The 26,269-nt window shown below is 32.3% G+C and overlaps 1 protein-coding gene and 1 long non-coding RNA gene across 2 annotated transcripts; one reads left to right on the top strand and one right to left on the bottom strand.

The window, feature by feature from the left end:
* Positions 1-18,087: 18,087 nt before the first annotated feature.
* On the bottom strand, positions 18,088-20,253 carry LOC145054192 (9-cis-epoxycarotenoid dioxygenase NCED1, chloroplastic-like). The gene has a single exon (XM_079002333.1). The coding sequence runs from the start codon at positions 20,180-20,182 to the stop codon at positions 18,431-18,433; it is 1,752 nt and encodes a 583-aa protein (XP_078858459.1). The 5' UTR covers positions 20,183-20,253; the 3' UTR covers positions 18,088-18,430.
* Positions 20,254-22,736: 2,483 nt separating this feature from the next.
* LOC145051605 (uncharacterized) lies at positions 22,737-23,489 on the top strand. Its single transcript, XR_013683724.1, has 2 exons — positions 22,737-23,213; positions 23,301-23,489. It is a non-coding gene; the product is annotated as an uncharacterized LOC145051605 (long non-coding RNA).
* The last annotated feature ends 2,780 nt before the right edge of the window (positions 23,490-26,269 follow it).

The following is a 26,269-nucleotide window of genomic DNA, read 5'->3' as shown; positions in this document are numbered from 1 at the left end:
TTATTTATTTATTTTATTTAATCTTATTTATTTAAATCCTAAAATAGAATGTTACACCTTCATCATCAGATGACCAATACCCATCAACATTCCTTGAAACCGTGTTGAAAAAAGCTTTTTCACTTTCAGCAAGTTCGTATACTTGACAAGCATAGTAAGCAAAGTCTTTCACCTTTGGTATTTGAGGAACCTCAGCCAAACAGTCCTTAGCATAGTGGTTTAAGAGACCATATTTGTGACATATGACTTTAGGTTTGACTGAGTTCAGAACTTTCTAAGGTTCCGAGGAGAAATTCTGAATGTTGGGTCGATATGCAGGTGGATTTTTAGTGGGTTTAGGGTAAGGTTGAGGATTTCCTTGGTGAGGAGACTGAAATTTTTTTCAGACGTTTTCTGATTGGGATTCCAAGGACGTCTGTACTTCATAGATCGAAGTGCAAACTCTTGCAAGAAATGAAGTTTGGAATCAGCATATTCTAAATCAAGGTTTTCTTCAAACGAATAGTTTAGAACTTGAGATGATGGTGTAATAAGTGGTGTAGGTTGAACAGGTGGAATAGGTATGACTCCAACAGGTAGGATGAATAGGTGGAAACAGATGGGCTAGGAATCAGTGGATTAACTGAGCTAACTAAAGCGAGAGGACCTCCTAAAAGTTCTCTCAACGTTTGAGCAACATCGAATTCATGTCCTTGCATTTCGTCAAAAAAACTGATAGAGCTTCAGTTTCTTCAAAGATCCATTACTCTAAAGACTTGACTTAACATTTCCCCATCATTTTCTTAGGATGTTGATGAACTTGAGGTTGTACTCGAGTGGAGTTTGGACTACTCCATGTGTCGTCATGTTGTTCATCATGATCCTATACTGATTTGATGCGGAGGCTATAGATTTACCAAGAGTTGTAATAAAGGCGTCAAAGTCATTTACAACAGATGTAAAATGCTTATACTTCATGTTCTCTGATCCTTCAAATAAATCTTATAGTGTATCCCAAATATCCTTAGCATATTTGCACAACTTAATTTTCTCAAAGAGAGATGAAGGTACACCAAAAACCATTTCAGAGAAGGCGATTTAATCTGCATCAAGCTTCTTGATGTCTATTGCAGTCAGTGGTGCTGGTCGAGTCTCCTCTTGACCCATGAGAGTGGAAACACCATCTATAACCACTTGTCTTACTGGAACATGAGGACCTTATTTCACCAATCTCTATATTTCTCAACCTTTATTTCTTTACCAAGTAAAAATCTCTCCATTCTAACTTTCTAGTGGTCATACTCTTTAACGACTAACAATGGGGCATGCATTGGCCAAACCATGATATTTTCTATTTGCATTAAATACATTTGTTGAGATTGATTAGAAGCAGTCATTGAAGTTAATATTGATGGGTTTGTATACTACAACATCCTATGGTGCACATTCAACACTAAATACATTGGATCTATGTTTTCACTAATTATACATGCAAATGGATTCCAAGGCATTAAACCTATAACTAGCATGCATTTGACATAAAACATATAAGATACTAGTTAGGGTAACATACCTTTTATGTAGCTTGAAGTCTTGATGTATTTGGCCTTAAGAGCTTAGCCCCAATAGTGTGGAAGCCTCAAATGAAGTCACAACACATCATGGACAAAGGTAGACATTTGAGAGAGAATCTTCATACACCAAAAACCATCCATATGAACTCCAAGAACCTTGTTCACGTTTTTGGCTATGTACTCACCTATTTATATGTAGTTATAACCCAAATCCATACCCATGGGTGTTATGATCCATGGTTCATGTGGCCCAACTCTTTATGTATCTATACATAAACTTGGTCCAACATGGATCATAAGCCCAACACATATAAATATAATTAATTACCATAATTAGTCCTCATAGATTTAATTAGTCTCTTTTGACGACTAAATTAATTCAAAATTAATTCTTGATCAATACTCATTAAAACATATGATTTCATATTAATATATTATAACTTATAATATATTAATAAATCGTATATAACCTTCTCTCAAAAGTCCATCCTAACAAATTGTCCTGATGATATGCAACCCAAATGGATCATGCTACTCTCAGGTCAAGTACATACCAATAATAGTTATGGGCATAGACATCTAATCCAATAGTCTCCTACTTGGATAAGTCTAAAACTATTATTGCAAGTATGACTCCAAAACCCGACTAACAATCGTAGCTCTTAAAAGTCGTTGTTGAAGTCTAACCTAGTCAATAACACGTCCATTAGATAAGGGATCATATATTCCTCCATTCTAGATATCATATGGACTGAGACATGGATTATAATCATTCTCTCTGTCCATTTGTTGTTTCCCGATTTCCGATTTATGACGACTGACTAATTGAACAAATCAAATCAGTCCAGGCCCGGCCGAGCACTTACGTTTGTCATCACCAAATCATCGAGGGGCCCACATATATCACTTTTATCCCTCCAAGGGTAAAAGGAATGGATAAACTTCGACTCATATGCTTGTACTAACTACTTGTTGAATCATACACAAAAGCACGTTTTATAACATCAAGTTATTGATGTGTTTTCGTGCAATCAATGTACAACCAACTCATAGTCAACAACTCATATCTCTGGGTTTGAAGAATATAATATATTATCATCTCATGATCACTCATGATAAAATCCATGAAGTGAGTCAAATGAGCGTAGGTTTAATCCAATACTCGAATCTCATTCCAGGAGCACTCATGAATGTTGCAGCAACTTTTGCTATGTCTAAACACTTTAGACATCCACAAGCCCAATTCATGACAATCTTGATTCATACCTACTTCCAAAGTATGATTGACTATGGAGAGTTTGAATAAACTAGTTATTCGAGAAGTCAAAACATGCAAAGTGAAACACAAGAACAATTGAATCTAATATGGTCTCAGAACAAATGAATATAAATAAAACACCTTTTATTTAATCATCATATTGATTACACATTAATCATTGCATAATGTTTCAAATAATCAACTTAATACTTGAACTGAAACAATAGTCATGCCATGCTCCAAGCATGCACACTACGTTTGTCCAAACAACAGTTATGCCATACTCCAAGTATGCACACTATGTTTGTCTAGATCCTTACTTTGTGAAATAGACCAATTGAACATGATTCCAATTATGCTCATTTCACAATCCCAAATCCTTACCGCAAATGTAAGAATACAAGATTCTTTGCCATCTACTGAAATCTGTTAGATTCTAAACTTATATGTGTAATGACTGTGCACAAAATCACAAAGACTTGGCAACAGACATTTACAAAGTATTACAATGGAGATCAATTCCATGGAAACGAAGTCTCAAATTTAATGTACATTCCTTTGAACATCCTTTTTGCATTAAGTTTTCTAATCTTACACAAATTTAATGAATAACTTCCACCTATGGAAACATTTCCATATTCCCATTTTGACTGTCACTTCTAAACAAGAGTTGCCTCTTTTAGAATATGTCAATACGGTCCTTCCAAAATTTACACTATACTTCCAACTGTCCATGAGCAACCAATCTTTGGTAAACCTCAGATTGTCCTCGACAATTGCTTAATCATTTTAGTAATATCCAGTTCTAGTACTTTTTCCCTCTTAATGCCCTAGGCATTTGGAAAAATTTAGAACAGATGAATATTACAGCACATGTAATCGATCCTATATCTGAAGCATATGGGACACGATTCATGATGTCTCATATAAAGACATGATACAAGACCAGTCCTTTGCTATAATATTTCTATTTCTATTTGTTGTGTTCTCATAATTCAGATTATGAAAAGGGATGTCGTAATCATAATCGAATTTTAGAACGCAAATAATGTAATTATGACTAAATTTGATTAAAAACTCACAATCTAAGCTTTTAGAATTGGAATGAAGTATAATTTTCTCTCCCTTAATTATAGCAAACGACTTTTCAACCCCCGCAACTTCACGAATTGAAACCCTTCTGTTTTCTATAATTAACATTGCTAATTAGCAATCCTAAACATAATAATCATGCTCCCACTAACATGATAATTATTAACATAACACTTATGCTCCCACTAGCTTTGACATGTATCCAGAAATCAGCTGGACTTCTAGAAATCAATACTTTATTGACTTTCTTACCAAAGTTCAGATTTCTAATACGAGATGCTTTGATAATACTTTATCAAAATCATACATCTTTTCTTAGATAGCTCACACGTGTGTCTAAACAATTTTTAGAACTATGAAGGGATCTTGTAATCATAATCTCAATTGTTTAGACCTTTGCCATTTCTCACAAGTCCATGTTAGTGTGTCGGTTAACCACGCACGCTCCACTAACAACTTTGAGAATGCAAATATCACAATTGCTATCTCCTTAAAATCTACTTAGTGAAAGCATTTCCTCACCATCATTTTCATGAATCGGAGAGAAACCTTATGACACTTAGATTTTATGGTGTATGTGTTCCTATCCATGTGAATTTGTGAAAACCATAATCACAAGACAAGGTTAGTGACAAATCCAAACTCATATGGACTGAACTTGTGCAATCTTAACTTCTTGCCACTTGGCAGAACAAAGGCCTTCCATTGCTTCCAGGTTGTCATGCAAACAATTGAGAACTTGTAGAACTCAGATGCATAGTCAACTTTAACTGGAATAGGCACAGAAATAAGAATATGTCAACACGATAGGTTACAAACCTCAAGTTGTGTGCTAGTGATAAACAACAGGTTTTTATTCTTGAATAGTTCTTGAAACTTTTTCAAGATCTTTAAGACTCCCACTGACGTCTTGACACATAAGATTTTCTTGTCAAGAACCATTCCTTAACAAAAAAAAAATATTCAAGATTTAGTTGTGGATTCTTATCAAGATAAACACTTCACTCAATTGGTCTTAATTGGTCTTTGTTTTATCTAAAAACATCACAACTTACCAATTTCAAATGTACAAGATTAGAAAACATTTTACTCTACATTTGATAAGTGTTTTAAACGTTGTTAAGATTATGTCACTCAAGTTACAATCTTGGAGTATTACTCTAAGACTCAATTTTGGAACGAAGTATGACTTGTCTTTTTGATAACCAATTCAAACTCAATTTTGGAACGAAGTATGACTTATCTTTTTAATTTAACCAATTCAACAATTCACGATTCCTCTTCTTGGTCAAACAAATGCACTAATATGTCCTTAGAGGATTAATTGTGATATAGTTTCTTAATTACAAAGATAATCACAAAACAAGATACTCAAATATTCTCCCATCTTTTCAGATTGGAGAAACTTTTATCTTTCTGCCTAAGTTGATTCTTCTTGTTCATTCTGCCTTAAATTGAAAATTTTCCAATGTTTCAGAATTACACTTAAACTTGTAAATATAACCATATTAACTAAATTTAGTAAATCATGATGAATAGCCTTATCGATCTTTGTGTGGACCTGACCAACACACAACCAAGTGTACCTGATCCTATAATCCTTCACTTGACTCACACAAACATGTGAACAAGGAATTAGTCTTAATTTGCCAAAGATGAAAAATTCTCATTCATCATACAATACAAGTTGCATGATTCCAAGTTTCTGTCCAACTGAAACTTGGGTGATGAGAATCTTTCCTTATTTGGTAAATTATGACACTACCACAAACGAAAGAATCAAATCCATTTTCCAATATTGCTATCAATGGAATCATATAAACAACAATTTTCACAATTCCCATCGTAATGATACTTAGAATAAATAAAATCAAAAATTTTCCTTTTATTTTTAAATTGCAGAAAAACTTATCCTTTCAATGCAAATACATATGAAAACTATGTTGTTCTCTATTCCTAAGCAATCTATCATAACTCTTAGCAGCAACTCAAAATTCTGATATTCACGATCAGAATCAGCTTACTCTTCCTTTAAGCTTCCTCTCTTTTCTTTGATTCTAAAAACATCAAAATGTGACCTAGTCACATCATGTAATAAGAATCTCAAAATAGGAACTTAATAGAGTTAGATAGTGGACTTCACCCGAAGTAGAGTCAAACTTTTTGACTTTACCATCCTAATGATTTTTCAGGTAAATAGGGAAGCTTCGCAACCAACGCCCCTTCCTTTGGCAATAGAAACATATGGACTCTTTGGGAATGGTACACTGGACTATCTGAGACTTAGCCTTTCTCTTTACCAATTGGTCAACCGAGTTGACCATGGCCGATCCTTTTCCATTGGGACGAGAAAGCTTTTCTGGATTTCCAATGTTACCATTGTCAGTGTCCATGAAAGTTTGGGAAGTAGATCTTCCAATAAAATTTGTTTTACCAGTGCCCTAAATCATTGTTGATTCAGTAGCAACAAGCAAATAGGTAAGATCAATAAGGCTCATGTCGTGATCTGTCATCAGGGAGTGTCTAAAGAACCAAGTCAACAACCAGCTACCTTGAGACTTTGACACCCAACTCTCCCAGCCTGTCAATGTGTAATTTCATATCCAATATGTAAGCACATATAGATTTTGCTTGCCAATAGGGATGGAGTGACCTTGAACTTTTCAAGAACTTGTGGGTTAGGGAGAATAGTTGGAGGAGGTGGAGGAAGAGAGGTATGATTTCCATGATCCAATCGCGGGACATCATCTTCATTAGGAAAGCTTGCTCCAAGAGATTTGGGAAGATCATAATTTTCTAAACCAGACATCTACAATGGGAGAAATTCAAGTAAGCTGATTTAAGTCCTTAATATAACACCCAATATGAAACATTAAGGCTAGAACCCAACATAATATTTTATAACTTGGAAGAGGGATGTCGTAATCCAAGCTATAAAATATTTGAAGGTAGGTAAATGATGATTTACCAATTTCCACCACAAAAAACGAAAAGGAATTTTAGGTCTTAAGTGAATTGAAACTCCTAGATCCTTTGATATTCATTGACATTTTCAATGGCATGTTTAAATCACGATTGTGACATCTCAAGTTTGTGACTGGGATGTCAAGGATCACAAACAAGGTGTGAATAACCATACAAATTAACTTGGTACCCTTAATTTTTATCCCCTAATCGATGTGCCGGTTAACCACACACACTTCACCAATCTATGATAAACATTAAGTTACGATTTGCCACTCTTACTAGTCCATGTTAGTGTGCCGGTTAACCACACACGCTCCACCAATGACTTGGTAAGGTACAAAGTGTAATTTCATGGGTTAGCACCAAATTCACATTTTCCTAAAGTAACTAAGATTAGGAATTTAATAAAGTTTAGTTACTTTATATTTATCATTATACTTTTAATGAAAGGAGAACGTATGTCATGTCCTACCCTTTCGGCTAACGACCCTCCACCAGTCAAAGAAGTGGTGGGTGAAAGTGGACACCTATTAAACTGTCATTTTATAGGCAGTAACCTTATACCCCCCTTATAGACTGGCTTCGTGAATGAGGCCTACTAACGATAAGACTGACTTTCTCTTATACATATGTATGTATGTGTGTGTGTGTGTATATATATATATATATATATATATATTAAACCTATAATATTATAATAGTATAAGGGTTGAATTTTAAAGTTTTAAAATTCTAAGGCTTTAGCTTGGAATTAAAGTATTCATTGGGGAGGGGGGGACTTTACAAATTCCAAAACTTGAGGGCAAGTTTTGAACAATTCAAAAACTTTTCAATTCCATAACATATGATTTTAGTGTAGGATTTAAAACCTTTAATGAAGAGACTTTTGAACATCCATAACTTGAGGACAAGTTATGGAGTTTATAAAACTATTTATGAGGAAAAAGACTCTTCAATTGTGTAACATATGGCTTTAATGAAGATTTAATACAAAAACTTTTGATTTTACATAACTTGAGGACAAGTTATGGAATCCATTAAAAAACACCAAGATCATCAAATCAACTAACAAGCATGTCAATTAAAAAACTATGATCTAGATTAAACTCATATGAACAAGATAATTTAAATCAATTAATTTTCATGTAATTAGCCTAACCATTAAACTAATACAAAACATGAAAATTTTGACAATTATCTTTTGAATTGGATTAACATGAACATTACCATATCAAAAATAGGTTTATAAGTTCAAAAACAGCTTAGGGTAATGTTCCTAGTCCAATTCCAGCCTTAAATGTCGAAAATCTGCACTCTAGGCCTCCTACTCGTCGAGTGTATGAACCTACTCGATGAGTAGGATGAATTTGTTATGGACTTGGCAAGTCCATCAGTGGACTCCGCAAGTCCACAGTCCAGACAACCAGAAAATGGATTTTTTTCAGCAATTTGCATCAAGTATAATTGAAAACAAGTCTTGGGTTTGATATCACTGATTGGTTTTGTATACTACAACATCCTATGGTGCACATACAACCCTAGATACCTTGGATCTATGTTTTCACTAATTATACATGGAAATGGCTTCCAAAGCATTAAACCTATAACTAGCATGCATTTGACATAAAACATATAAGATACTAGTTAGGGTAACATACCTTTTATGTAGTTCGAAGTCTTGATGTATTTGGCCTTAAGAGCTTAGCTCTAATAATGTGGAAGCCTCAAATGAAGTCACAACACATCATTGACAAAGGTAGACATTTGAGAGAGAATGTTCATACACCAAAAACCATCCATATGAACTCCAAGAACCTTGTTCACGTTTTTTGCTATGTACTCACCTATTTATATGTAGGATTCCAAGGGTCATGGGTATAACCCAAATCCATACCCATGGGTGTTATGATCCATGGTTCATGTGGCCTAACTCTTTATGTATCCATACATAAACTTGGTCCAACATGGATCATAAGCCCAACACAAATAAATATAACTAATTACCATAATTAGTCCCCATAGATTTAATTAGTCTCTTTTGACAACTAAATTAATTCCAAATTAATTCTTGATCAATACTAATTAAAACATATGATTTCATGTTAATATATTACAACTTATAATATATTAATAAATCATATATAACCTTCTCTCAAAAGTCCATCCTAAAAAATTGTCCTGATGATATGCAACCCAAATGGACCATGCTACTCTCGGGTCGAGTACATACCAATAATAGTTATGGGCTTAGACATCTAATCCAACAAATATATTAGAGCTGAAGTGATATATAGAAGAACTTTTATCCTGAACACATAAACAATTGAGATACCAAGATAATCTACAACCAACTATAATATGTTCTTATGGATTCAAAGGACAACCACTTAGGCTCTGATACCAAGTGTGAATGTAATTCAAAGGGGTGCGCATACAAGGTTTGAAAACTTAAACCTTGAGTTAACCTAAGATCAATGTATGCTAATAATAAAGACCCAGTCAATTCTGGTAAACCAGTCTTGTCTCAGAATTAATACAATCATCAAAGTGCTCAAAAGTATAAAAAATTAAGTGTGAACAATGTAAAGTAACTCAAGAACAAGAAGAATGTAATAGAGAATGATTGATTGAATAATTATTGATAAATGTGAAAAAGGTGCTTATTCCACACATGATACATAAATGACTACTCCTTAAATAGAAAAGGAGTAACCACAAGGCAAATGAGAAAAAATAAGCGTGGACTGAGAGACTTCTGAAGATCAACAGACTGACACAGTTGTTGCTATTGATCTTGTCTCATGTACTATATAAGAAGACAATGGGAACATAACAAAATAGTACTTGTAACAATTAATGCACATTACAAAATAAAAACACTTTAACACTTAGATGCATCTCAGACTGAACTATAACTTCGGAATTGTCTTCATTTCGGAAATCATCACCTCAGATTACTTATCGATCACTTTTCATGTTCTAACAACCTCGATCCAGTCGCCATGTCGTGGCAAACTGAGCTACGTCGTGAGGACTGGTCTAGGCGCCTTATACCATTAAGTCACTTTTCTTTCCAACTTCAAGGGCTCCAAAACTCAGATCTGGTCCTTTCTAAGCTCCAAGTGGATAAAGTTTCTAACTTTATCCCTTTAGACCCTCCAAGAGATAGAGATCTCTCTTCTAAGTCTAAATAAGGCAAAACATGACTTGACTTAACCCATTAAGCGCTTTTTCCATGAAGGCTTACTAGATCCTCATTCCAGAACGTTTCCAGCACCTTATAATCACATAAAAATCCATACTTTCCAGGCATGCATGTCTAATGCATGTCTTGGACTCTTATTAGATCAAAATATAGAAAAAGGGGCCAAGATCTCATGTAAGAGTTCAAAACTCTATAAAACTCAAGATCTAACACTCCTACCTACAAAGGGACTCTAGGGATTCATAAATTTGGCAACTTTATGAAATCCTAACACTATAATATGTACCAACATGAAAAATAAGGCATAGAAACCTAGATATATGCACAATAAACTAAAAAGCTTGGAACTTGGGGACTTACAAGAGTCCATAAGATGCATAACAAGATGATGAGAAAAGTTACTTGTTGAATCCAAGACTAGGGGTCACCTTCTACTTCTTACAATCCTTAAAATTAACACAAAAAGCTTAGAGAGCAAAATGAAGGTTAGGGTTTGCTTGGAAGCTGAGATAGTGTGATCGAGGTTGAGTGTGAGCAACCCTAGCCATCACATTCCCTTAAATAGGGCACAAACCCCGGATATTAGGGTTTTCTTATTAATCAACTGCCATGTCGTGGCCATAGACTGTCACGCAATGGCGGCCTTAAACGAGATTGCGATATTCTTGAAACGCCATGCTATGACACTTTCCCTTACGCCGTGGCAACCCAAAATACTTAAAATTTTGAAATTTGAATTACCTCAGGTCCGGATGTTACAGTGAGTGATTTCATACTCTTCATTTAGCCTTCTTTTTGCTCTTTTTTGCAAAATTTGTAAATCTAAAAAATGTTTGGAAGAAAGGGTGAGAGAATTGTGGATTTATGTGTGTGTAGAATAAATAGGATCATAGAATAGAAAAAAACAAACTGATAAAAAAAGATGTCTAAATAGATAAAGACCAACCTACTAAAGAAATAAAATAATTATAATTGGCTATTAAGTTAAAAAGAAACTCTCACAAGATAAGATTTTGGTATGTTTGACTAGTCATCTATACCAACACAACATAAACATGTAATATTATTGCTACTTGTTTATATTCTATGTATACATATTTGTATTTGGAGCATTGTGTTTTGGATCTAATATGTTTCTATCAAAAAGATTGTGGAAACTAGATCATATCATGATTTGTTATACTTTTGGCATTATATCATATGATTGATTTTTTTATCATAACATGATTAGATCATAAATAGTTCCAAATAGACCATTGTTTTAATTGATTTGTAACATGTCGATGATAAACCATTTGCATCATATCATTTTTGAATCATATATTTTTGACTTATTATGATCCTTTGTCTATCATTTGATGATGATATTCATCATGAAATATCATTTATAAAACCCCTAGTTATTTGTGGAAGAGACATTTGCGTTAATAACCGGGTATGTGTTCTAAGTTTATATTAATAACTAAATGCATTGTTCATTTTGGTAAATTTTAGCGTGTGTTTTTATTCCAGATTTTATTGTAAACTCTAATAAGAGAGTCATTTATCTCCAACGAGATGTAAAACTTTCATCAAGCAATAATCTTCATGTTTCATGCAACAATTTATAAATTTTATCATCAATGATATACATGTTGTAAAGACATAGAAAACAATGAGAGTTTTCTTGTTTGTGTTCTTGAATATGTCTCACTTACTAGAGATCTTGAGTTTGTGTTTAGTTTACACGAGAGACATGGTAGCCTTTTAATGATGCTATTTTGTTTGTGCCTAAAGTCAAAGCAGCAGTATCATTTAATAATTATTTCTCTATTTGTAAATGAAAATCACAGTTAATAGAAACATAAGCTATTATTTATATTACCAATAAATACAATGTAGTTTTCGTTTACCGATAATAGCCACATACTTATACTCTTACACATATTATCAACAAACTTGCAATTTCATTCCCATAATAGCACTCTACACATAATATCAACAAAGTTGTCAATGTTGGTAGTAATACATAAGTACATTTTTATTATGAGTAAATAATAAAGTACACTTATATTACTAGTAAAGAAATACAAGGATGTTGTACATATGCGTGAACAAACATAGTACATTACTTGAGTAAAAGAACATATGCATTACCTATATTGATCGACTTAAGTCCAAGATCCATTATGTAAATTTCTTTAAAATTCTAGATTTTACGCAAGTAGCTCAAAACGTTTTTACTTCAAACCATGTGTCAATCCAAAAGTTACAACTTACTATTTTTGCTGCAAAACTAACTCCACTTAAAAGTATTAGATTGATAAGAACGTCGAATTCTTTTCTTGTCAGTGTCACATCTCCTAGGACTTGTGTTTCCATTATTTCTAAATATTATTATATTCATAATATTTTTCAGTCATATAACCAATTAATTAATGTAAAACAGCTTAGTAAAACAATATATTTGATGCCTAATCATTTGAAGTGACATTCTTTAGCAACGCCAGCAATCAAGGCTTCATCAAGAATTGGGAATGAACATATAAAGTCTGGAATGATTTCTGGAAAAGGATCATACTTGTGTTGGAGTAATATATAACGGAGGACCATGTTCTTCAACAATAAATAATTACGAGTAACCTTCTACAACACCATAAAAAGCCAAATAAATTTCATGGAAGATAGATGGAATCATATGATGAAGATCAACACACAAACCATAGTTAGCAATCGAATCATATATATACCATGTTATATTTTGAATGTTATTTAAGAAATTATTATAATAGAGAATGGTGAACGGATGAAAATTGTTATTCTGGACCACCTAAAGATTAACATTTAAATAAATAGCCTATAACATTAAATAAAAAAACTCACCAAATAAGAGATACATGCTATATAAACCTTTTTGTAAAAAAATAAACCAAAGTTTCTTAATTTTATGATATGTCATTAAAATTTGTCTCTAGTGTACAACAGAAAAAAAAAACATTTGTGTCACTTCAATGAATGATTGACAAGTTTTTGATAAGACGTTATCATGACAAAGTACAATTGTCGTAATTTGGAACAACTAAAGATCTTTAACAATGAGAAGATTATAGAAAATGATAAGTGATCGAATTCAATTCATCGATTTGTGAATGACTTTGACCTATAAATTAGTCGATCAAAAAAGGAAAACAAAATTGCACATATGAAAGAGACAGCATATGGAATAAAAACGAACGGGAAGGTACGTATGTGGTTAATTGAACCCCAAACTTCAATTAATGGTTAACAATATATGGAACAACATTCTTTTAACAAGGTATGCAACAATTTTATTATTTTACCAATTTGTTCAACTATTTAACCTGTTAAACATGTTATCACAAAACATTGTAGCTTTGATCATAAAGCATATTTTGTATAAAAAAAACAATATCGTCGCATCAATTGGAATATAGTGAAACGTCGTTGCAAAAATGTCAATTCAACCCTCAAAAATAGCAGTAACATGCATACAAAGGTAAATGAAGGTGATTGGCAAAAACAAATAATTTTTGGAACATCATAAGGACCTGGATATTGAAAAATGAAAATCAACACTTGATCGACATATAGTTACCTTCAGATTGCTTAGCATCTTTACAATTTGCAGAACTAAAATATGCAAAAACCGTTTAATTTGTTTTTCAATTTAGGTTGAAGTTAAAAGTTAATGACCCAATAAATTTGATTAATCTTCTGAAATACGAGTTCAATTTAATCAAACATCTAGGAATATCTCGAATGTCAATTCTAAAATAGAGGCCTTATTGTCCTTTTTTGGATAACCCTGTCTCTAAACTCCTTTATCCATATCAACATCAAGCACTGAATAATTGAATTCATCATATAAATTGTCGTCTTTTAAATTCTTTTGTTGCAACAATTATATTTTCCCATATTTTAAGGGATATTTACAAAAGAATATCGATAGAAAATTGATTTGAAATGCCTTCCTCCCAAGAAAACAGGATTCATAATAGATAAATAAATACCGCCCCAATATTATTGTTTTGGTGCAACATATTTCCGCATTTATGCGTAAAATACGATAACAATATATAATAATTCTATAAGAAGTATTTGTATATATATATTTTTTTTTAATTCTAGATATTTGTGTAAGTTATTTATTTATATTAGCGTGGAGCCCATAACTACGTCAAGCCCATTCAAACAGTATAACTTACCAAAATCATTGTAGCAAAATTTCCAAAAAAACATAAAATTGTAAAACTCAATTATTAGTTGGAGGCATTGTTTCATTAGTGGCAGATATTTTCAACGGAAATCCATTAAATTAACCACAATGTAACGTATATTTTTAAAGAAAATATATTGGTAAAATAATGATCAATTTCGCATTGGTGTATTAGAACAAAAAAAAATTTCTGACAAAAAAATTACATTTCGGATTGAAATTATGGACTTTGGACTAAAATTTTGAAGTTTTGAAAAAATAAAATTCATGGTTTTAAGAACAAGTATGAAATCCAATAAATTGTTTTAGAATTTCAAGAAAAAAAACATTTTTCCTAATATCTAACAAAAAGTTAAACAAATATATTAAATGAGAACTATATAAGATATTATGACATAAAAACAAACATTTGATTGAAAAAACTTTATATTTCACATTTTGAACCGAATATTTCAATATAAGTACAAAGATTTCTTTGGAAAAAAAACTCAAGAATTTGAAAGGGAGATCTTCAGAAAAGTTCAAATATTTAAATTTCAAATTAAAATTTATTTACGAAAAAACATGAATTACCGGTAAAAATGACGATTTTACTAATTTTTTCGGTTTATTGGTTTCATTACTTACCCGGTTCCATTAAAGTTTCATTATTTTACCATAATTTGCAAATAAGTCTTAAACTAAAATCAAGTGATGATTTGGATATTTTCTTCATGTAACATACATTTTATCGGTTTCATTGTTGACTTGGACGTCTATTCATTAAATAACCTGATAAGATGGATACGATGAATTATATACTGTTACGTTTACCGAAACATTTGATATTCATCTCATTAGTTCATTTATGATTATGTATCTAGATCTACTCTAATAAATGAAAATCTTTTTGCCACATGACACACTCTCATTGATTTTGCCACTTGTCATTTTGTGGTTATTTTCAATTAAATTTTTTCCACATGACATTTTGTGGTTTTTTCATTTTTATTAAATTTCATATAATAATTTATTAAATGTATTAATTTCAATAAATGTAATAATAAATGCATATCAATTTCATTAATTGACTTTCCTTCTAATTCCAAATTTTCAAAATTAAAACCCAATTAGTTTCCTTTGTTTATTTATCTAAATTATATGTTTAAATTTAAAGGAGAAAAACACTTTAATTTTAATAATTCAATATTTTTCTAATTTTTTTTATAAATTTAAACTTCTTAAATTTTTAGAATTTCATATTTTTTTTAAATGAACCCATGTAATACAACCGATAAAATGTGTGTTTCTGGGAAAAATGACGTAACATGAGTTGATGAGATGATATACTGGGTTACATAAGATTAGACAGGCAATTTGAAATTTCATATAAACTTAAAAAATAAAGAAGTTGTTGCTAGTTTATGTAATTATTGCAGTCTTCGATAAATGCATTTTATATTCCAAAAAATATACAATACATCAGGATATCTAGTTTTATGGTAAACATAAGATTACATAACCCAACATATCAATCTCATCAACTCATTTAATAACTAGACGTCTAGGTCAACAATGAAACCGATAATATGAATGTTACAGTGAGAAATGACCAAATCATCACTTAATTTTATTTTAGGACTTGTGCATAAATTATGGTACAATAATGAGACTTTAATGGAACCAAGTAGGTAATGAAACCGGTAAACCGGGAAAAAAATGGTCAAATCGTCATTTTTACCGGTAATTCATGCTTTTTGGAAACAAATTTTAATTTTGGACTTTTTGTAAATTAGGATAAAATATTAGGACTTTTTTGGAGATTTCTCAATTTGAAAAACAATCCACAAATTGAGACATTCCGAAAAAAGTGATTATTTTTCAAAAATTGAAAAAGTTATTATTTTTTTAATAGCTAATTGAGAATGCTTTAAACTTTATTATTAGTTAACAAAACTTTTTTAACAAATAACGCATCAAATGTACACATAAGATCATCCGTTATACACATCACTAACCACTATAGTGGTGGATGTCACATCATCACCACACTCCCTACCACTAACAATGAGCTACGTACCATTAAACACACCACTCCACTTCATTTTTTTATTTAAAATTAAAAAAATACATTAAAATGCAACATATTTTTTTATTTAAATTAATTACAAACACAATAAAACATATTTTTTTAAATTAGTATTTTATTCAGTTAAACGAAGATTACATTAAATTTAAAACACACAACATAAAATAAAAAAGATAATAATAAAAAAAAACATAAAAATGCAACCACAAACATTTTAATCCTTATTTTTAATGACTAAATTTTGGGGACTCTCTCAATTTTCGCCAAGCTTTGACGTATTTAAATGATGTGTGTTTTGTGTCTTCATATTGGTGCATGCCCACAGCAAAGGGGTCACCTTCGTCTACGTTGTTTATAACAAAGTTATAAATATTATTGAATTCAAGGGATTTAACCCTCATGTCGCGAAACTTCGAACATATTTCATCAAGATTACGACTTTGGCAACCCATTAGATAATAGAAAACATTTCCAACTTTACCTAAAAATTAGAAGGTATTTCTGGGTCTTCTGAAATAGCTACCCATGCTAATGTTAAGTTATCTTCCTCATTTACTGACCAATTTATTATTTTAGGAGCCATTGTTTTGAATTTATCAAACAAAAGAAGTGTGTGATTGTGAGAAGAAGAGACAAGAATTGTGTGAATAGGTGTGGTATTTAAAGAAGAGGTTTAATGTTGTTTGAAAGGTAAAATAAAATAAAAATAAAAAAGCGAGATTTTAAATCCTAAATATGGTTGTTACTCAACAGCCAATTACATTGATCGTTTACATTTGTTGTCCCGACCACGAACGCCCACGACCACGAACCACAACGAGCAATCGGGATGGCGTGCACGGTTGTGGTTCGTAGCCACCTAGATCACGAACTCGTCCGTTGCAACTATACCGGACGGCCTAAGTATCACCAAAAAGAACTATTAATTTTTATAACAATAAAACCAAATAACTTAAAATTTACAACAATGTAACAGAATTGAAAGTTAGAGTTGTTAAGTACTTTGGAGAATAACTTTAGACATCTAAAAGCATTTCTAACAAAACTTTTTTCATGACTTATTATTATTATTATTTTATTGATTCTTTATTGAAGTATTTGACTTATTTTTTTATTTGTTTTTATTAGTCATTTAATATATATTAATGGTTAATATATTATACATCTTTCATGTTACTCTTTTAGTTATATCTTTTTTAAGTATTGTTAATTAATTAATTAATTCTATTAAATATTTAATAATATTTTATTTATGAAATATAAATTATGATGATTATAAAATATTTTCAAATTTCTTTTATAATTATGGTGTATTAATTTTTTTTTTCTTTGTGTGTATTTTTTTCCAGACAATGTATGGTAATATGTTTCTTTTGAAATAATGTATTGTAATAATTTATTAATTATTTAAAATATAACATTGACTAAATAAATAAAGGCTATATAAAACATTTTAAATAGATTTAGATAAATGTACAAAAACCATATGTTATTTAAATGTACAAAAACCATATGTTTTAAACGAAACATTTAAAAAATTGAAAACTATTAACTGTATTAAGTGACATTGACATAAGTCTAAGTCATAACAATAACTCGTTTTTATCATTACAGCACAAATATTTTAAATAATAACTAATAGTCTAGTATTTTTCTTATATTTTATGTTGAATGTAAAGGTTAAGAGATAATAGTCTAATAGAGGGCTCAAAGTGTTCATACTTAATACAACATAAAGTATATTGCCGTTTATTATCAATAAAATAGTCTTCACAAACTGGCTGAAAACGTATGTACTTCACGCTATCACGATTGTACCCAAAACTATAACAGGGAACCAAGCTGAGCTTTCAATTTGTACATACACAAAAAGCTACAAGCTGGCCCCTCAAATACTATGTAAATCCAAAAAGAGCCCAAAAGATTTAATTTTTTACAGAAAAGCCCCCAAAAGACGTCGGAGGTTTATGTTTCAAGAGAAGATTTCCGGGGACGTATCTCAGCCATCCCTCTGGTAAAATCTCTTATGCAGCCGGCACCGGAAAAAGGAAGCTTTTTGGGCTCTGTTTCTTCAAGCTTGTGTTGCCAAATCGTTGGCGCTTATGAATGTTCCATGGAAGCCATATGGAACCCTCGACGGCAGTTTCACAGTCGCCTCCAATTGTAATGTGATTGCGTTGACGATTTGAAGCTCCGATTTCCATGTCTTCTCATCGTGGACGAAGGTCAAGATGTGGCCGTCGTCTTCGGTTTCGGAATTGGGGTCTCTTGGAAGAAACAGAGGCTCGCCGCCGTACTTTTGGTTGCCGTAGATGAATTTCTTGGTTTCCCCGGTGGAGAGGTCGACTTTGGCGAAACCTGAAACCTTCGGCCATGGCTCAGCTATTGCAAGATAAGCGTATTTAGATTTCCGGCCAAGAAGGTTTTTGTTCACCATCCCTGCTTCCAGATTGACGTCATTTTCGGGGGAAATTATAGCCCGACGCGTGGATTTTCCGGTTTTTAGATTAAGTCTAATTTCAGACAAAACGCTTTTCAATTCTTCGTTGTTTTCGTTAAAAATGGAGTCCGCCGGAGTCATGCAGGATCCGATCACGACTACTTCGTCGGTTTCTGGTTCTTCCCAAGCGTTCCAGAGATGGAAACAGAAACAGTCGGGAACTTCGACCCATTTGATGCTAGAACCATCATCGGCGTACTTATCAAGAACACCAAAACGTGACACTTTTTCTTTGTCATAGACCACCGGAGACCCACCAGTGATCATTTCCGACATCTTGAAAACCACCTGGTGGTCAGGCACCACCACAAAATTCTCTGTAATTGCGAAATCATGAACCATAGTAGGCTTTGCCAAATCAATCGCTACGTCTTTTGATTTCGTTCCATCCGGTGAAAATCGGAAGTACTTCAAGTAAGGCTTCTGGATCACGTCGTAGCTCAGTGAGAAAAGCTCGCCGGAAACCGGATCAAGTTTTGGGTGTGCAATCATGGTGGACTTCAATTGCTCGTCGAAATTATACCTTCCGACAGTTTTCAAGTCGCCGGTGGGGGTAACCCGCACTTCGTAAGGTAAATCATCCTCCGACATGGCCAAAAGCCGGTTGTTAAAGTAAACCAAACCGGCGTTCGCCACCCCAATGCCTTGACTGTGATCAACCAACCCACATAGCCCACGAGCATAAAACAACAACAGCTTAGCGATGCCAGAATGGCCATGGAGTTCTCCGATCGCCTTTGGAAAAACCGGCTTTCCAAGAGCACGTTCCTGGACAAGCCTTTGTGTCTCCGTATGGCGGCAAGCGAAGCTCGCCGATCCATTTTCAAACTTCACGGCGTAGATCATACCATCGCCATCAAACAAATGGTGGCCAGAAGTAGGCTCGAACAACGGGTTAGCCCCATTTCTCAAGTACACGCCTTGAACATGCTCTGGAATTTCTCCGACGACTGGTAAGCAGTGGCGAACAGATTGCTCTGGGACAGGAGAGAAATTTCCGGAAATTTGAACTTTGGGATCAGCTGTTTTGGGTAAAGCGTGTTTTTTTTCTTGTTCTATTAAACCATTCTCGATTGCGTCCAATGCCATAGCTGAAATTTTCTGCAACAAGTTCCATGAATCCGGTGTCGAAGAAGGTAATTGAAAGGGAGATTGTTTGGGAAATTGGAGAATCGAAGGTGATTGAAGAGCACAACTGATTTTTTTCTGTTTCTTCCTGGAAGGTACTGAAAAAGAAGAAGGGAGTTTAGGGGACGATGAGAATGTGGTTCTGGGGTTAGGGTTAGCCCAAATGGTACTAGAAGAAGTGGAAGCAGTCGCCATTGTAGCAATTTGGAAGCTTTTTCTTAAGCTTCCTGTAAGCAATTTGAAAGTTGGTGGAAAGGAGTGAGAAACAGAGGTTGTGATTGAGGAGGAAGAAACAGAAAGGGGGTATAAATAGTAAATAGTAGGGGAAGGTTGTGGGGAGGGTCCACCACCGGAAACATGTAAGAGGAGACCACGTGTTGCATACTTGAAGAAAGGCGACGCAAAATATCGACGAACCAAACTACATTTTTTTTAATATATTCTTTGATTAGAAAATTTTCTATAAGTCTTTACTTTTAAAACTTTTGATTATTTTATTTTCAATAAGTTGAAATTGAAAATCAAGTTTGGGCATTTGAAAGCCATTACTTTGTTATTTTTAATAAAAAAAAAATCAAATTAAAAACATTCGATAATACAAAGTTTTAGCTTTTAATTTAAACAAATAATATTAATTCTAAAGGTTTATTTATTTTTATTTTTTTTTTGTAATTTTACATCTTTTAAAAACATACAAATATTTTTATCAAACACTTATAAACAAATAAATCTATAGTGGTCGGATTACTAACTATTTTTGCTAAACCTATCCAAATTTTCTATGGTTGATTTTGGGAAAGTCATTGTATTTGTATGATTTTATGGAAAATACATATTTTGTAGGTCTAATAAAATTATGTACCTATTTATTGATTACTAAAAACTAGCTTATAACCCATGTAACCGATGGTTACAAAAATAATTAAATTTTTATAATAAAAACTCATAGATATTAATCAATTATTTTTAACAAATTATTATTAAACATGATTTTGTAAGATTTTTAATATAAAAATACAATTAATTATGGTCAATCATAATCAAAACTTATTGAAGACGAATTTAAATTTTCTTCTAACAATCAGGAATCAAATAAATAGTTGTCTACCTTATTATCAACATCAATACTTCTTAAAAAATAAAAAATGATGAGAAAATGACAAGTGTCAGTTTTATAAAGCATTTGAAAATAAAACGTAAATTATGAGAAAATGACAACTGACAAGTGACACTAGGGATGTTATTCGGGTCGGAACCGAACCGAATTGACTTGAACTTGAATAACCCAAAAACTGAATAACCGAAAACCGAACCGATTAACCAATACGAGTTTAATTTGGTTCGGTTATTACCCGTATAACCTGAATAACATGTACAAGATGATTAAGTACCTAATATAACAAAAAAAACCGAATAAACCGTGTTATGATTTTATAACCCGAATAAACCAAAAAATAGAATAATAATGTACTTTTATACATCAACATAAAACATTTAAATACTAACATAACACAATAACACATTGAAAGAATAACATTTATATAGTAGATTAACATAATGAGAATTAATTTCTTACTTGAGTTTCTTGAATTGAAACCCAATTTTCCATGACTCGGCAAAATAAGAATTCATAAATCCTTAAAGACAATAAGAATTGTCGATTTTTGAAAGTTTGAAACAAGAGGAAGGATCGACAAAAGTGATTTCACGTTTGTAAATAGATGGGAATGTTGGTTGATTTTGAAACGACGAGAACAAGTGTAGGGTTTTCTTCTATTATGAACGACGAAGACAAAAATATGAATCATGATTTTGATTTCTGTCGATCAGAGAAAGGTGAGGATGAATGTTTATTCGGATCGGGTATTTAGAACCGAATAAACTCTTATTTGGGTAACCCGAACCGAATAAGCATAATATCGATACCCGAAACCCGAATCAAATTGATTATTCGGGCCTAATTCGGTTCAGGTTTCGATTCGGTTCGGGTTTTAAAGCCAAATTTTCATTCGTAAGTAACACTAATAACTATTCTTTTATTAGTATAGAAAGATTCTCTACTCTAAATACAAATTATAAAAATTAGTTTGTTAAAAGAGTTAATAATTTCAACTAAGCTCGTACAAGTGATTGAATCTTACAGAAGATCTAAAAGTTCTATATTGGTCAAGAATTTAATTTAATTTACGGCAAACCTTTTCGCATCTGGATTAATTTTTATATATTTAATATGTTTTCGTTTCGAAATTGTTTTTCTTTTTAAATATCAAAATAAGTGCTAGGAGTATGTCCTAGGGGTGAGCATTTGGACCGGTGGACCGGACCAGACCGGTGAACCGGACCGGACCGTTTTTTTGAACCCCCGGGCCAGTTCTCGGTTCTAAGATTTCTCGTCGGTCCGGTCCGGTTTTTACCGGGTTTAGAACCAGTTGGACATGATTAAGATTTTTGTGACGTTTTTTAAACACACATAACTCATTCGTTTTAAGTCGGATTGACATGCGGTTTTTTCCAACATTTAGTTTACAGTTTGTAGATGAATTTAGACTATAATTTTGTTTATTTTGGTATTATATTTACCGTGTTTCAATCCTTCAAAGTAGAGCTATCAAAGCTGAAAAAATTCAGCTTTTCAGCAACATTTTGTAAGCTGTGACGTTTTTTAAACACCCATAACTCATTCGCTTTAAGTCGGATTGACCTCCGATTTTTTCCAACATTTAGTTTACAGTTTGTAGATGAGTTTAGATTATAATTTTGTTTATTTTGGTATTATATTCACTGAGTTACAATCCTTCAAAGTAGAGCTATCAAAGTTGAACAAATTCAGCTTTTTAGCAAGATTTTATAATCTGACATTTTTTAAACACCCATAACTCATTCGTTTTAAGTCGGATTGACCTAAGGTTTTTTCCAACATTTAGTTTACAATTTGTAGATGAATTTAGACTATAATTTTGTTTATTTTGGTATTATATTCATTGAGTTACAATCCTTCAATGTAGAGCTATCAAAGCTGAAATATTTCAGCTTTTTAGTATTATTTTATACTATAATTCCGAGTCCGCGTTTAGCACTTGTGGTAGAGTTGTAAATGAGTATCAAACTAGTTTATCGACATTGATAGTTGAAGCTTTGTTATGCACCCAAGATTGGGTGATAAAGTTTACAAATCCGATAGTTGACAACGTTGATGACATCTTGAACGATGATGATATAGCTTTGGGTAAAAAAAATTACAATCTTTATTCTTTTTTATACAATTATTACTTTTTATTAAATACTAACAACATTTTCATTTGTGTTTATGTAGAGATTGCACAAGCTTTAAATATGTTACATATGGATGACAATGATATGGGGAAGAGGCCAATGGAAGATTAGATTATGAGTTTATGAAATTTGTTAGTTTGATTGATTTTAAAGTTTAAACTATGATTTTTGTTGTTATGGTAATACTTTTGTATGTTTGTCTTAAAATTGTTTAACTTTTGTTGGTGAACTTGATTTATATGTTAGTTGCTTTTATTTGAAAAATTAATTTTTGCAAATTGCAAGTTATAATATTATACATCAATGTAGATTAGTTAGGCGTGAAACGGAAACATATTAATTTTGCAAGTTATAATATTATACATCAATGTAGATTACTTATTATACTATAAGCAATTAAAGTTGTACCGGTCCAAACGGGTCCAAAAACCGGAAAACCCGGACCTGGACCCGGACACGGACACAACTCATCCGGTCCGGTCCATGGTCCACAAAATTCTCCATAACCGGTTCGGTCCGGGCCGGTCCAAATGCTCACCTCTAGTATGACCTTTTGACAACAAGTCAACAAGTAATACACCAATAAAGAAATTTAGACTTACCGTAAAAACGTTTTATTTATTCAAAAGAATCTATTACATTTACTATGAGATATGAAAACTATATGTTTTCATTATTTATATAAAAAGATTGAACAAATATAATATTTTTGATCTAAGTCATATTTTATCACTAACGAGGTAATTAGTAGAATTTTAGAACAAGACCTAACACGGAAACATATAGAATTTGCCAAGCATAAAGTCCAACGCGTATAAATTTCTCCAAGCAATTAACTATGAATAAAAAATGTTATTATAATAATTTAGTTTGTATAATCATATTTAAAATTTCAATACATATTCACAACATCAAATGTACAATAAGGAATCGCATGTTTGTCAGAGAGCACATTGTGTGGACACATGATTCGAGTCAGAGAGCCAATTAGTTCCTTACGTGGGAACCAGACCAACCAAGCCACGAGTGATTGAAGTTTGTGGTGTTCGGGGAAATAACATACAAGTAGGGACTTTACACTAGACAATATTTTACAACTGCACTATATGTGTTTTCGGGGAATATGAAATATCTGTAGGATAATCATAAAATAACCTCTTGCATATATCAAACCGATCCAATTTTTGGATATTTGTTAAAATAGCCAAGTTGTTAGAAACACGGTGTTTCAGACTAAAATACATGAGTATCCCAGTGTCAGGTTTTCTATTGAAATGAAATTTATCTAATGTTGTTCTTTTTGGACAACAGTTTCAGAGTCCATAATTTTTTCCATCTTATGTTAGTTAAAGTTTTTACAAACTTATCATCACAGTAACCACGGATATACAATTTTGTTGCGAAACGAGTTCATCCAACCGAATCCACAAAGAAAGTTTTTCCAGCTCCATCTATTGTTATAATTTGGAAAAAGTGAATCCAAGAAGGCAAGAACACTTACCCACATTGAGACCGATGACTACGATTGGTTTGACTTTCTATTTATCTCCACTAGTTGTGTGGTTAGATTTATTTTAAAATACGATATTAGTTTTTAGTTTCAGTTTAATTAAGTGTTTTGATTGATTGTCTAATAATTTGAGATTTTTAAACTATTTTGGGGCTAGTGATCATAATAGATAATGTCGTCCTAAAAAGAATTACTTATGATCGATGCTCTAAGCCGTTGTAATGATCGGAAACCACCAAATTGCCATAGCTTATGGAGTGGGCGAAATGAAGTATGTGAAGTACGTGGCATGGTTTTTTATCAAGACTAAAGGAATGCATGGGGAACGTTGGGAATTCCGTTAGACATCCACAATGCAATGAACTCTATAGAGTTTAATGGAGTGTCATATCATCATTCACTATTCCATACAATTCTATTCATTTTTATCTCACAATGCATTAAACTCTACAAGTTTAATGGAACATATTAAAAAAATATTTATTTAAAGATTTAAAGACTTTCCTTTTTTCCATTGAAGAGTTCAATGACCATTGAACTCCAAATCCATTGAGTGTCAAGGTGACATTTCATAATGGTGGAGTTGTATCCATTGAATGACAAGTAGGCATTACACCTCATTCAACTCTTCCATTAAACTCCCCATTATGGATGCTCTTATTATATCCGAAACGACCAATTCTACTTACAAGGCTCATAGACATGTTTTCTAAAATGCATACCATGAGCTTTGTTATCGGAAAATAATCATTAACTGGTGATCTATAATTGAAAAAAATGAAGAGTGGAAAGTTTGTTATAGTTCTTATGCATGTAAGATGTTTGATGAAATATCTAATTAAAATAGGGTAAGTTTTATGTTGTAAACATATTTTTTGTATTAAGTTATGAAATGATAGTTTGCACAAGGTGTTTGATGAAACAACTAAATGAAAAAAAAAATGATAAGTTTAAGCTATGAATGTATAATTTTTTTGTATTGAGTTATGAATGATGTAAGAATGTATAAGTTTTTTGTATTAAGCTGTGAACATATATATTTTTATAGTAAATTGTGAATAGAGTATGGATATATAAGTTTTATGTTAAAATGTGAATAATGAAAAAGTGAATGTTTTGTATTAATTTTTTGACTCAATTGCACAAATGGTCCCTGTGGTTTACTCAAAATTGTCACTTTGGTCCAAAAAAGTTTGGACTAGCACCACAGGTCCAATTTCTTATGAATTTTTTTAAAATGACGAGTTTGCCCTTCATTTTGTCTTTTTTAATTACTTTAATGTTTTCTGCTTAAAAGAAAAATAAAAAATAAAATTAAACCCTCAACCACTCCCCCTTCTATTCTATTCCCTTCTACTAGACCCCTTCTTCCCCATTCTTCGTCATCCTCCGGTAAAACCACCATCGTTGGTCAGTAGTGCCGCCTTCGGTCAATCCCTGGAAGCACCACTGGTTACCACCACCACCACCCTCAATTTTCCAGTCAACAACACCACTCT

This window comes from Lactuca serriola, chromosome 5 (genome assembly GCF_051521515.1).
Source record: "Lactuca serriola cultivar US96UC23 chromosome 5, Lser_US96UC23_V15, whole genome shotgun sequence".
Taxonomy (NCBI): domain Eukaryota; kingdom Viridiplantae; phylum Streptophyta; class Magnoliopsida; order Asterales; family Asteraceae; genus Lactuca; species Lactuca serriola.
This window is presented reverse-complemented; position numbering and strand designations above follow the sequence as displayed.